Below are 15,509 nucleotides of genomic sequence, written 5' to 3' on the forward strand. Positions count from 1 at the left end.
TTTCTGTTTTCTTGATTATTTCTGTGATTTATGCAAACCGAAACAAATTTCCAGAATATGTAAAATAATATTTTCATGGCACGCTCTCGCTAATCAATTATAATTTGATAATTTATAAGTAGAAACAAGGTTGGCAAACATTACTTTTCAGTTACTTTGTCATTACTTTTTATAATAAACAATTTGATGATGATGTGCAATTTTTATGACGGTAACGCTAACTAAACGCTAAAGTTGTATTAAAGTTAGAAAAGTCACTTTGAAAAGTAACTTGTCACTATTACGCGTTACATTGAAAAAGTTATAAGTATAACGAGTAACGCGTAACTAAAAAGTAACGCATTGCAAATTAGGAATTATTTTTTTCAGTAACGAATGACTTTTTCAATCCATTACAAATAACGGTTGACTTTTCTAACTCTGATGTTAGCATTACCATCATAAAAAATTTTCAATGTCATTACCAAATCGTTATTATAACAAGGTAACGATCAACAAAATAACGGCGTTACAAGTAACGCGTTATTTGCCAACCCTGATTAGAAATCAGAATACATCTAATTCGCCTTTTTGTGCTAAATATTTTCAAAATAATTGTTCAATTTCGTAATATTTTTAATCTTTCATTTTTAGCAATAACGATCACCAGGGTCTCCACATATCGCCATTAGTAGTAAAAGAACCTGCTGGGCTTGCTGGGAACTTATCGGAATTTGAATTGCAGTTTCGCGGTGTCTGACAATTCTGACTACCGGGCAAATCTTGGGTAGGAATTGCGGGAGATTGCTCATTTGTGCTCTTAAGCACGTCGGTATTATTCATCGAGGAGGTCGAACTAGTGGGTTCTTGATATCTTGGTCTCTTATCTGAGATCGCCAAAAGCCCGTCGGAATGACGTCTTCTGAGACCGTCTCTCTTGAGCGGCAAGCCACTCGAGGCGCGATTGTAAGTCTTGTCTGTAATTACGGAAAGCGGCTGTCGCAAACCGTGCATCACGGTACCATTCGTATGAGTGGCATTGTCCAAACCTTCCGCAACGTCTTTTTTAGTTGCAGCATTATCATCCACGGTTTTAGATTCCAAGAATGCCGTTGTGGGTGACTTTCGGTCGCTAGTCGAGCTAATTTGCGGTTTCTGGGTCTCTGGCGAGGATGAGAAGCTCTTTGAGGACGCAGGACTCTGTTCAGGTAATTTGAATCGATGTTGCGGCTGATGATAGTTAGGCGTCGTTGCCCGTGGATGTTCCGAATGATGACTCTCATCGCCGTAACTCGACGTGGAAGTCGAAGGGCTTAGTAGCGGGGTATGCGGCCGATGAACGGCGGTAAAAGCCGACGATTGACCGATCCTTGCAGATGCGTCCGTTGCCGGTGGAAAAAAAGGAAAATTCGCGGAGATCCCGGCGGATTGCGGCACTAAGAATGCCAATTCGCCCGTCGGCAGCCGACTCGGAATCAATTGGACTCCGTTCGGTATCTGTATTCTCGCGCTACCGTTGTTATTCTCATCCCCATTCTGGAAATCGCTCTGGAAACCAACCTTTACCTCCGGGTAGAGGCGTTCCGGCATGTAGGGCACGTACTGACTGTAGAATGGCGCCATTTGCTGGAGATGGCTCACGCAATTGTTCAAGTGTGATACCAATCGTTGCTTGATGGCAGGGTCGACGTTCTCGAGGCGGTTGATGTATCGCGATACTTCGGTAGCACATTCGGAAAATCCGGAACGGAATTTCGTTAGTACCACCGGATCGTTGGTGACGGCCGTACTCAATTGCTGCCGCTGCATCGTTTGTATATGCTTCACCGTCATTTCGAGGATATCGGCCTTCTCGAGCTTCGAGTGCCTAGTTGGCTGTAACAAGCAAAAATGATAAAAGTCTCAATATGAATAACTGATAATAAAATTAATAATGCAAAAATAAATTGTGTATATTATTATATTATTCATTGAGCATAGTTGGATAAAAAAAAAATGACCTTGAAATGACCTAAATGACCTTTCGGTCGAGAAGTTAGAAAGCATAACGTGCATCGGTATCGAAAGAACTCTACGTTATCTACGGAAGTTAGTCGGCAATAAAGGTACGATAAAAGGGATTACAGTAAAAGGGAGATTTCTTCTTATTCAAAGATCAGTAATCACGATCGAGGAATTGACTTCTTGTCAGAAGAAGAATTCTTCAACATCGATCGTTTATTGGAGAAATGTATAGTATGATGACGTGATACGCCTATATAATTGACTTGATGTGAACTGCTACCGTAATAACAGACTAGCAACTACAGTAGCTAATGCAACCTATTTTGTAGTTAGCCTAAGGGCGCCTAAGGACGTTCTGTTCTCACACATATTCTCTTAGATTTTTTTTATTATAAACTGCATGCAATAGATCATTAACTCGTTTTATTCAAGTCACGCGTGAATTGCTTAGGGATGTTTATCTCTCACAAACATATCATTACGGAATAATCTATCGATAAGCGAATGTGAATTGTATATATACATATGTATACATTATAATATATCATATATAATAATTTATGTATATTATATATTAATATATAAAGTAATATAAATTATTATATATTAGATATATATACATAAATAATATTATATATACAATTCATTATTTTATTACTTATTGTGTGTTCATTATTATTTCAATTTTTAAATGAAATCGTTAATATATAAAAAACAAAATTGCTAAATAAAGTTACTATTAAATAACTTGCCACTTATGAGCGATCAATTCAATCGTGGGAAACGATTCGAAAATATCACGTAGCGGTTTTTCAGATATCCTGATGAACGTGACCTTCCCCGAATCGAGCTTATGCCGTAGAAATTCCCATCAGCCCTTTAACCACCAATACCTCAATAGTAGTATGGTCCTCTTTTTCAAGGGTCCATTGTATCCTCTCAATTCTTTGAATCTTATCCTGTCGGATCATCCCGACGTTCGCATTTTTATGGTAAATTTGCGATCACTTAAAAAATAAGCGTGGGAGTCGATACAAAATCATTTACACATGGGATCGTGTAAATGCCTTGTGACTCGGTAGACAGCATTTTGACTTTTAAGAAATGCAATAAAATCATATACGTAAAACCGACCGTGCCAATAAATTATTTGCAAAAATATAACAAGAATAATTCTATATTGTGTGAAATGAGAGAAATATCGCAGATATCGATTTTCCCGCGAGTGAATTTGACACCCAAGACTCAAGAGCGGAGAAATGGCACCTGTTAAAGGACTGACAAAAAAAGAAAGCAGAGGCGTTGCGCATCTCCCTCTTTTTTCGCTGATCCGCACCGTCGTTGCGGACCGGAGCTGGATCCTTAAAGATGATACGGTCAACAAAAGAGGCTGCAACCTGAGATGAGATTCTTTTTCTTCGTAATAATTATTTCGAGGTTCCCACGAACACGCGTGGGGCGTTTCGGACAAACGGGACGGACACACTGAAGTGAGCAGGTAGCGGAAGTCATCTGGACGAGAATGAAGAGAAAGAATGGTGAGAGCGTCTTGTCTTGTTATACATCCCTGTTTGAGAAATCAACCTCAACGGATTGTGTTACGCGGCAAAGAATCTTTGATCCGTGAAAAAGCGAGATAAATCTTAAACAATCAATAATCAATTAATTAATTTACTTCATAATAAAAGCTAATTTATTTTATAATTTTCTTCTTTTGCTTTATGCTTTACTTGAAAATTTTTAATTTTAAATTCTTTTTTATCTTTATATACGCTGATATATATATATATATATATAATCTTAATTATTAAACATTAAACTACATTTCAAATCGTTACTGACTCGACAGTATTGACAAATGATGAATGTGGTTTCGAAAGTCACAGATAAACATGTCAGTTTCAAAGCGTAGCAATTGGAGATTTTTTTAAAAGGTTTTTTCTCCGTCTTTTTTTTCTTTTTGACCAGCTCGGATGCTATTGTAATATCTGCAGGACAGAGATTATGCGGATGTATATGAGGATCCTGTTTCCATGTGTTTCCCACGCGGAGACATCTAAAATACTAAAACAAAACGTACCCCCACTTCCATTCGTCCAATCTTCTAGTCTAAAACGGATCCTGTCGCAGAGGATGCCGACGGAAAAAGGGGTCCACAGTGGACAACCTGATCAAATACATTCAATATACATCCGTTATGACAACTTCCGCTACCGACAATGATCAGTCAGTCCTATACATCTCAGAGTTTCGTATTATGTGTAACAAAAATTATATTTTTTAAATAGATATTAAATCGACAGGAATACACGATTTCATTTTGCCTTAAAAAATATTATGTTGAACATTTTATATAATTCGTAATACGACAATTTTTAATAATAAAGGACTGTCTAAATTTTTTCCTACCTTGAATAAAGTGTTAAGATTTGAGCACGTCCAGACAAATTCAAGGAAAGTAATTAGGATATATATAGATGTATATATGTAATAATACTTGAAATAATAATATTGTAAATAGCGTGCAAAAATGCTGTGTTTCTTTAGTGTCCTTCAGAGCACGATCGAAAGTAGCACATTTTTTTATGTTATCTTTCATAAAGCGGATCACGTCTCTAGATAAACAGCGCAGAAGTCACGTTTTTCCTACGACATGTTTTAACACGGCACCAGCAACGTGGATCTCACGAGGGCAAACAAAAATCATGCGTGTACTGACTGGCATGCAATCTCATGCTATCATTTCAGCGTTTTGCTGATGTCGTCGTTTATCATGAATTTTACTTCAACAGAGTAATTTAAGCACATTTAAAATATTAAAAGATTTGAAAAATGTTAATTTTCATGTAGAAATAGTATCGATTAATTAGCTATTTTAATCGGTACTGACCAGCAATTAAAACCACTATTTTATTATAAAAAAAATTAAATATGACTTACGTCTTTTTCACTAACGAGTATGAAATTCTTCAACTCATCGAGATATTGATTAATTCGAGCACGTCGTCGTTTTTCCATAATCGGTTTATTGCTCTGAAATAATAGGATCAATATTCATTATTTATTCACAATGATAAATATTTTTTTAAATCGTCGTCTATTACTTCCATTTCTATTACTTCTTTCCATTTCGAATAAAATATATTAATTTTTGGTATAAAAGCTTTCTATATAATTACGAAAGATTGAAATGATTGGAATGATTAAAATGATTCAGAATAATTGGAATGATTGGAAAGATTTAGCTTTCGGCAATGTAAAATTTTCATCCTTCGTTCGCAAATTAAGTCTTTGAATTTCAATGCAGATTATATTGTTCCGGATTGTATAAAAATTCTTAAAACATTCTTAGACTTATAAAACTTTTATTAACAAATGTTTACTGTGACACAAGTTGTATTTTATTTTTTTACAGATTTAAATCAGACTTAAATTTATTTACCAAAACTGTCAATCAAAAAATTAACTGTGCCTTTAAAATTCAACATTGCCAGCGGAGGATTAATCTCGTCTGATTACAAAATATATTCATTACCCTCCTCAATTCCGCTTTCGTCATTCCCGAATGTGTTTGAGGCTCGAGTTCTTCTTCGCTGCCTAACATTTTGTAGTTATGGTAATCCACTATTAAGCAGAGATCTTGATCATCTTCTGTGCGAACGCGTGAATGCACTTATTGCAATTACTAAATTAATTCTTGAGAATTATCCCGATTGACTACTTGCGTACACTCACAATATAAGTCAAAGTTGAACGTTCGCACTAAAGAACACTGAAACTCTTTTTAACAACCAAGTGCTTTCAAACATGCAAATATGAAAAATATTTGCACCAAAGTAAGCACCGATGTTTATTTTAAATAAATAAATACAACAATATTTTTGACCGTCAGTCAGACGGTCGGGCTTGTGTTAACGTGTGACTCCGAAATTAAGTTAAAGCGATGTGTAAGGAAGTCCATCTTCACTGATGGACGTCCCGCTTGGGGTATTGAGGGTAACTGTTTTCGATTTCGAAGACCGCATGCCGATGCACCCGTAAAGAGTGGGGAAAAGTGCGTCCCGGAGTGGGATATTGGGTACCCCAAAGGTGGGGAAGTCCTCGGTCCTCCTGAGACCTGTTGATGTGTGGGAATTCACGCCGTCTGCAGGATATACCTCATGCAACGCAGTCGCTTATTTAATTTGGGCTACATCCTGTGAAGATAATATCGGAAGTGGTTTGGGCAATTTGCAACCAGGCAGGCGATATATTTAATTTATTTTCAATTGGTATAATTATATCCTTTATAAGTACTTTTCTTACAAGAAAACTTCTTACAAGAGTATCTTACAATCTTCTATAAACAAAAAAAATTGATAAATATACGCGTTATATAATTATTTTAGTTTTTGTCTTCATTATTTCACAGAAAGATGCACTATAGATGTTTTGTTTCGTATATTGTAATAATGGCGTGTAAAATTCTAATGATAAAATGTTACGAACAGCTCGATCAATTTTTGTCACGACGCGGACGGCGCGACATCGATGAAAAAGAACTGATTGTTAGCGCGCATCGACTGTAGCAGCGGTAAAGCACAAAGGCGTGCAATAGAGGATCATCTGACAGAGAAGGGCAAACATTGCGTGCCGACATGTGTATGTGCATGCGTATGCGCGCGTCATAAGTGTGGCTGGCGCGCGCAACGCGATCCGATGCACGGACTGCACGGGTGCATATGAGAACGAGTGCAGGGCTCTCACGTGGGAATTGTTTTAAAATGTGCTGTTATTTATCTGTACAAAACTGTCGCTGTTAACACAGCGACATGTTCTGACGTGCTCGCTATTTGTGAAATGTGAATGTATAAAATGTGCAATATGGCTTTATTTTTTTTCTTCTTTTTTTTACACATATTTTAGAGGGAGAAACTTAATTCGCGTATATAAAATTGCGAATTAAAAATAACAAAGTTACTTTTGAATTACGAGATCGATGCTTAAAATTTTATTACAGGGAAAGAATGGTTTTGCTGATTTACCTAAAAATTTAGTTACAGATCATATACAGATCAGAAAATAATTTTGTTGGATCATCAAGATAATTATGTAGAAAATTTAAATATGATAAGCAATGCTACAACGAGTTTCGACAAACTGTAATTATTGTAATAGCTCAATAAAATTATTTTCAAATCTGTATCTAATAGCTAAATTTTTAGATACTTCAGTAAAACCGTTCTTTCCACATATATATGATTTTTATATGGTATACTTATTAAAAGAGTAAAATGATAAAGTATATAAATGTAAGAAGAAGCGATGCCTCTCAAAAATTATAATTTACTATAATTCATGTAGACAGATGCGTAATATAGATATAATTTAACTGAATATAATTTAATTTAAGATATAATTTAATTTAACTAGATATAATTTAACTGAACAATCTGTAAATAACGTTCTCTTTTTTGTTAAATATTCTCATTGGACAATAGAACAATAAAACAATAAATTTTTATGGCTTAAGTTAGTATATCAAAAAAACTATTGGTCAATGCCTTACGTTTTACTTCCGGCATTTTAAGACCGTCTAAAATGCTCCTAAATCATTGATTTATTTCGTCAAGGTTTGTTACGTTAAACTTTCTGAATGTGTTTCAGAGTGCAGACATATTTATTATGTACAAAACAAAGATTCATCAATTACTTTGTGCTGCATTGACATTGACAGTTACGTCTTGTTTAAATTACCTTAATTTATAATATATATAACGCTTTTTATTTTTAAAATTATACTCTAATTTTATACGCAAAAGTTTTGTCAAATGAAAAAGATTTTTTTTTATAGTTATGGAAGATAATATATATCCAGTACGAACAAAATAATCACGCACGCTACAGCCAAATATTACTGGCGAAAATATCATCTCTACGTTAGTGAATATATATATCGTAAATTCGCGCGGGAGATCTACCTACGATAAATTACCTCGTTTGCAGGAGCAGCTGTGCGTTTCACGTTCAAGATGCAATGAGAGCTCTTTAGCTAAGTTGGGTTATTAGACGATTAAAAATTAGATCCTCTCGTGACGAGATGACTCGATAAATGCAACCGGTCTATAGTCGAAATTTTTTTCACGTTCATGCACTTTTAAGTATCGATGCCCAGATGTTTGAAACGATTCTGTATTTATGACATATAAAAACCTTTTCGCGTTTTATATAAGTGTTGTTTGTGTTAATTCGATAACAATCGATTGACAAGCAGCTGCGAAATGTATGCAAAGAATATCACAATACTTTGCCTATCGTGAGTTGAAATCATCTTTATACTTAATTTGATATGAAAGTAAAATTTAAATATCTTTAATTTACACGTTACGGTTGCAGAAAAGATAATATTATCATATCTACACGAACAAAACGATTTTGCTGAAGTATCCAAAAATTTAGCCAGACACAGATTTGAAAATAATTTTGTTGAACCATTTAAATAATTATGTAGAAAACTCGAGCATGATAAGCAATGCTCTACAAAAAATTTTGACATTCTAGCAACCAGCTTAAACGTTCTACATAATTATTTTGACATTTGTAGCTAAATTTCTAGGTACTTCAATAAAACTGTTCTTTTCGTGTAGAACAAGAAAAAAAAGAGAAACACTGTACAATAGATATCAATCTCGTTATTTCAGTCGAGGTCAAATTTTCGTTTCCATTTCAGAAAAAAGAATATATCTTTTGTAGTGACGTATTTCATGACTTTATTTGTAGTAATCACTAAAAAATATAATATATTGTATAACTGTACTTTTATTCTTGAGACTGATATATCACCACGTGTCGTCACGGATAATATGTTAAGCCATGAAACTAATAGAGTTTTAAGCTTTCTGACTTTTACCTTTACATCAGTAACGGTCTAACTCACTGAGATTTTTGGATGGATACAAACGGCTTAACAAAAAAATCGTCTCTAACCTTTTCCTGTTTTTATATATATGTACCCTTCATTTGGGATTACTTACAGCCGATTCGTGCTTTATAATTGCAAGACAATATTTACATTCTTTTTTATAAATATAAATACAAAATACATTCGCGTATTTATAAAAATCTTATTTATATTTATAGCATTGAATATTTTAAAACAATTTATCATAAAAGATACGTTAAGAGAAGGACTGAAAAAATATGTGAAATAACGATTTACCAATAATCTGCAAAAATGTTTGTATTGTAAAGCATAGACTAATAAGTAATGGATAAGCAGATTTCGTTAAACGCTTCGTTACATCCATTTGCACGGGATCCTTTCTTTTTCCCATGATCCATAATTTCCCATAAATATTCCAGCCTAGCTGTCATAACGGAAGGCGTTCGGTCAGATGTCGCGACCTTCTCATTAACCTCGGGAGGCTGAGAGCCTCAGAGTACTTGGCTTGACCACAAACTTCTCGAGAGAGATCGAGAAGGCGCGTCACGTCTTAAATTTGGAACGCCCATCCTCTGGTCCCGCTGCTTTTGAGGTTCGATCTTGGGATGCACCTGCAGCTCGCACCCACGCAGTCATAAGATCGTACAGGAAGGAAATGTTACCCCTAAGTTTCGAAATCTTCATTTCCGCTCGCGATAAGTGGAGGCTGACTTTTTGAGTTTAAAGAGACCCCTCCTTTGTATACGAATCTCACGCAAGTATGTTCTTCGCGTAATATATTAATCGAAAAAAACTAACTCCCCTGGAAAGAGAGCTTCATAATCTTTCACAAGAACTAAAATCCGTGTGAGCATTAGTATAATATGTATAGCCAACCCTATTATATCGATGTCGAGGCATGCACACCGGCTAAAAAAATACATACATGGGGTCGATAGGACGACATCTGGATTGTCGTTCCCGGGAAACGCGGTTATAAATGCAGGAAAATAACTCGTTTCCGTGGGATTGAATGGAAAAAAAAACGCCACCGGCGTCACTTATAGCCATTCGTTTCTTCCAAAAGGGTAATATTTAGACAAATATTCTTATAATACATTTTTTTCTTATTATGCTGTTACGTTCCAATTTTAGAGTAACTCGAAACAATTTTGAATTATTAATAAATAATTGAGATATTAATAAATAATAAAATCTAGAGGAGAATACTACATTTTTAAAATTTTAATTTTGGTTTTATATTATTTTTTAAATACTTTTCCAATAGCATTAAATAAGTAATTTGAACATAAGTATCACTAACCACAAATCGATTTCAATAGGAATTTGAAAAGAAGGACTATAACTAAAATTTTATACGATAAATTGTAGAAGGTAACACGAACATGTCTTTAGCACAATAGTTCTGAAAATACCAATCGTGAATCAAAAATATTCCATTCAAGCGAATTGGGTCAGTGGGTTTCACCGCTGGGAATCGAGTCGTGTGCTGGACACACGTAAAGAAAAATGCTTTACAATAGCGAGCTCGCTCAGGTAACACTCTGATTCGATTTATTCCAAATAATAAAAATCTTCATGTCAATTATTTTCGCGAGGATCGATATATAAGAAAAAAAAGCATATTAACTTTTAAAAAATATATTTAAAAATTATATATATATTATATATAAAACAGTTTTTATTTCGCTTTTTAAATCTTAATTTTTATTATTTATCTCGATTATTATCTATCTATAGATTTTAACAAATTTACTTTATTAATAATTTTTCCAAAATTTTCTAAAAAATGATTTTAATTCTTTTTATAAACTTAAATTAAAGTTATAATGATTGCGTTGTTCAAAATCGCGATATAACTTCAGTCTCGCGACATGACTGCTCTTGCGCACAGCATTCGGTGCAGGTTGCATCCCCCTTGTGTAAGTATCCGAGGGCCCGAAGAGGACCGTCCCATTCTCGCGTACCCCTTTCCGGAGTGGCAGTCTTTTACCTTGGCTCGCAAAAGTTCGTGCCCGCACGACGCGACGCTTACGAGCTTACGGCGAAGGATCACCTGGCGACGGTTCCCACGTTTCTGCGATTCGCGTTCGGCTTCACCCTTTGCCTTATATTCCGTCGTGTCGGTGGATTCCGGGTGCCCATAATGGCGAGCACGCAAAGGGCGGAGAGGGAGGGGGACAGAGGGGGGAGAGGCCCGTGTAGAAAGAGCGAAAAAGATATGCGGAAAGAAAAAGAAACGAGCCGTGCCTCGTGCATCCATTATGGGGGTCTGACCGCTATGGCGGTGCGCGTGGCTGACACACGAGGAACTCGCGGCCCCCGGCAGGATTCGACGTTTTATTAGGAAGGGAAGAAGAAGAGTGTTAAGTCAGGCCGCGCGGAGGCAGGTATGTATTTGCATAGAAAGGCTGAAATTTTGTGTCCTTGTTGACGCGGCATAACTGTTTCCCTTTGAGAATCGTGGGAGGTTTCATCGTCCTCCTGTGGGAATATTTTACTTTGCGGTCTAGACTTCTCTTTTTCTTCTTCTTCTTCTCTTTCCTTTCAGACTTCATGCGCAATCGCTCGCTGATCCTACTAATAAAATTTGTTATTTAAAAATATTGATTTAAATATATTATAAGGAAAAGAAAAAAAAATTAATATAGCATTCACCATGCGATTTGTCATGGTCATAATGATTTAATCTTTCTTGCCCGTCCGATCGCGCGTAGCGCGTCTTGATAGTTCGCATGAATCAATATTAAATCTAATATGTTCACGACTCCGTTGAAATCATTTAGCGGCTGATCTTTAGGAAACACGATCTGTTTAGTCTTCGATCAACCTGAAAGAACCCTCCGCCATGCCTAACGTTGATGGGATCGCAAGATTTCTTCTGGTTGTTTTAGTTGAACGCACAATAATCCCTACAGTATACAAGTTTGTTTTTGTACTGTTCTCTTTACTGTCTTTAGACGGTCGTCCGACCAATAATATGCGTGACAAGAGCAACGCGCGTTTATAAATCACGTACCTATATCGTTTAGCTAAAATTTTTTAAAAATATTTATTTAAAATTCAATGAGTTGACAAACAATAGCAAATTAACTTTTTTCTGTTATCCTCTCTTAATGATTGCATTCAGCAATAATAGCAACTTTACAACTGTTGTAAAATTCTTTAACATGATTGGTCTTGCACTTAGTTCCTCACCGGATATAAATATATAAACTAATCATATTAAATACGAATACAGCCAATGTCTACAATTTCGCTGCAAAATATAGCATTATTGTTCGCTTCGCAAATATAAATTTGACAGTAACATATATCATCTCGTATAGAATGTCTCGACAATTAAGATCAGCTTCTTTATCAAGCCCAAGCATCTTTGCCAAATACATCCGAGGAACCGTCTCGCATTACATTCTTGCGCCGCGGTCTTGAGTGCACTTGAGAGTTCCGGACGCGCTATTACGCGAGCGAAACAATGGAGGAGGGTCGGTAGGCCGGCCGGGTCATGTGGGGTCCAGTTTCGGTCGGCGCTCGTCGCGGAACACGGTTGTCATCGCGCGTGATCGCAACCAGCGAGGTCGCGAAGCGGCAGGTTGCTGCAACGGCGTCAGCTCCGGCTGCAGCGGTATGGGCCTCAACATCGTAGCAGCAACAAGGCAGCAACCTTGCGGCGACGCTCCTCGCAGCTAGGCGCCCCGAGAGAGCTGGTGAGAACACACCGTGCCATGCGTTCCCACCATCGTCCTCGGGCTTCTTCGGCAACCTCTTCGGTACCGTTCGGCTCTGTGTACCCGATATCGGCTACCGTCAAGGGCCTTCTCTACCACGGTAGGTCCCTCCTCCTCCCTCCCGCAAACCCCCCTCTGGGATGCCGGAACAGGTCCAAATGGTGTTAGTTGATCCTTCACCTATGTATTCGGCATGTCAATTTTTCCGCAGAAGCTCTAATTGATTCGGATCAATGCATTATTATTGATACATATATTGCTTTCACAAATTACGCAAAATAATTTAAATTACCAATATTCACTTAAGTATACTACAACAGTTAATTGATTTTCATTGACTTTATTTGACAGTTAATTGACTTTATTTTGACATAAATAAATAAAAATTTATACTGTTGCTAAATTTTTAATTTAAGAACAGTATAAGTTTAATAATTTAAGAAGCAACTAGTCATAATAATTTTAAAAACCATCATTGATAATTCAAAGATTATGCTACATTTCAAATAAAGTCGCTAAGACCATGAAAGGTTCTGAGAGCTCTCCCTTTAGTCGGGACAGTTTAAGGACGATAGGTAGGTAGGAACGCAAAGATTTTTCACCGCAGCGATTGACATATTTCACTCGATGATCTTCCGGATATAGCTTCATGCAAATTTTTCGTGCTAGGCTATTGAGTGCCGACCTTCAGTAAAATTTGTCATTTCGAACGAGTTGGGTTTATGCATCTAAACCGGCTCGAGACTGAAATTGTGAATCACTGGTTACTTTGCTGTGAGAAATTTATACCTAGCTCTCAGCTTCGTGCTAGCTTCCTGCATACGTAAATAGAATGAAGAAAACGCAGATGGTCGCGTGGAAAAATCTTTTCCACCGTCGGACTTTCCGGTATTTTCACACTGCAATCTTTTATTCGTCGCGCGGAGAGCTAAATTAATTTCGAAAGGCGGACATCGAACATCGGAAAGTATATTCTACAATAATAAATATTCGAAAGTATTCTACGATAATGATAGATAAAACGATCAAAGAATATATATCGCGCAATAAATACAAATTATTTTAAAACTGACGAATTACAAAGTCAATAAAGAAACGTTTATTACTCTTTTGTAGTTTATTTTTTAATTTACTATGGCAAACTAAACATATCCTAGAAGTAATTACTGATTCAAATCATTTAGATTGAATAATTTTCTTCCTTTATGTTTGATTTCTCGTATAAAAATTTTTTCTTCCAATACTTTTTTTTTAAATTATTTATTCGATATGAGAAAACTGATTATTTTATATTTGTAAGGTGTCTATAATTTTAGAATTTCTAACATTAGATCTGATTTATATCGAAAAAAAATTATTTAAAATAATAAAAATTTTTTTTATTTTTATATATTTTTTATTTTAAAAAATTTTTTTATAACTTTTATAAAAATATAAAAATAAAATATCTTTTATAAATTTTTTCGATGTAAATCTAATGTTAAAAATTCTATATTCAGAAATACTTCGTAGATATAAAATAAACAATTTTCTCATAGCGAATGTTATTCTGCTAAAACATGATTTTTCATGAAGAAATGTTCAACTTTCACAATTAGGTTTTTCATGTTAAATTAATAATGCGATGATGTGGTTTTCCTTTATTGAGCGAAAGAAGAAATGAAGAGTACAAATACGTCGATAGTAAGTCTGCCGCATCTGCTGCTCGACGAACTCGTGCTGTTTGCAGGCTAGGGTGCAAACAATACATCGGTCTTGCACGGATTGCACGGAGAAGAGAGAACCCCTCCTTATAAGATTTTTCGATTCTCTTATTGCCAGACACGTTGGCACGCGCCGGGCGTCGACTGCCACCTGGATTATTGATTTCGGAATTGCAGCTGATGTATGCGAAGATATTTTTTTCACCAACGTAGTATTATAATAGACAGACTTTTCAAGAATAGTTTCTATTGATTTATGCTTCAATAATTATTTACAATATTAAGTAATAATAAATTTTTATTTAAGCGTTTTTAGATACTAGATGAAACAATAAATGTTTTACACATATCGCAGATGTTCTTGCCAGTATGGCTAATTAATTAAATGTTTAACATACAAATTGAAACGAATACACTGACAAAACGATTTTGCTGAATCTAAAAAATGTAATTAGATACATATCTGAAAATAATTTTGTTCCATCATTAAAATAATTATATAGAACGTTTTTTAACATTGGTGACAGTTGCAAAAAATTTTAACGTTCTCTTTAAATTCTTTAGAATAGAATCTCACTCTTTTTAGAGTTGTTAGAATCTCTTTAGAGTGAGATTCTACTCCAAAGAAATTAGAGAGTTCTAACAACAAGTTTAAACACCTTACATAACTATTTTTGGAATACAAATAAAATTATTTTCAGATCTGTATCTAGCTAAATTTTTAAGTTAAATATGATATCTTAACATTATTTTTAAAAGACTCTTAAAATTTTTTAGGTTTGCAATGCATTCTCAATAAATCTTATGATTTTAAAAAATTATTAAATAATATGATTGAATTGAATGAAGATAACTTTAATATATGCCAATTGAACATCACCTGAATTTTCGAAAGATTGTAGCAGTACAGTGTTATGACAAAAAAATACTTGATAAATTCCTCATAAATCCCACGAAGAATCTCAACGTTTGTACCATATGACGCGCATAAATAATGACTTTAAGACGTCTCAGTTCGATGACTGACGCAAGAAGCACGACGTCGCAGCTGCACTCAAGAAAATCGATATAAGAACTTCAGTAGGTCGGGCAGGTGACGTTGGTCGCGTGCCAGACTTCCCCTTCTGCAGCCAAGCAAGAAAAGCATTTTGCGTAACGTATTGTCCTTGCTCC

General features: G+C 35.4%; 1 protein-coding gene across 1 annotated transcript; it reads right to left on the bottom strand.

Moving 5' to 3' along the window:
• Positions 1-577: 577 nt before the first annotated feature.
• dpn (bHLH protein deadpan) lies at positions 578-5,821 on the bottom strand. The gene is made up of 3 exons (XM_018452562.1): positions 5,519-5,821; positions 4,924-5,016; positions 578-1,854 (listed from the first exon to the last, which is right to left on the bottom strand). The coding sequence occupies exons 1-3, from the start codon at positions 5,585-5,587 to the stop codon at positions 643-645; spliced, it is 1,374 nt and encodes a 457-aa protein (XP_018308064.1). The 5' UTR covers positions 5,588-5,821; the 3' UTR covers positions 578-642.
• Between the last annotated feature and the right edge of the window lie 9,688 nt (positions 5,822-15,509).

Source organism: Mycetomoellerius zeteki, unplaced genomic scaffold (assembly GCF_001594055.1).
Source record: "Mycetomoellerius zeteki isolate Tzet28-1 unplaced genomic scaffold, Tzet1.0 scaffold35, whole genome shotgun sequence".
NCBI classification, from domain to species: Eukaryota; Metazoa; Arthropoda; class Insecta; order Hymenoptera; family Formicidae; genus Mycetomoellerius; species Mycetomoellerius zeteki.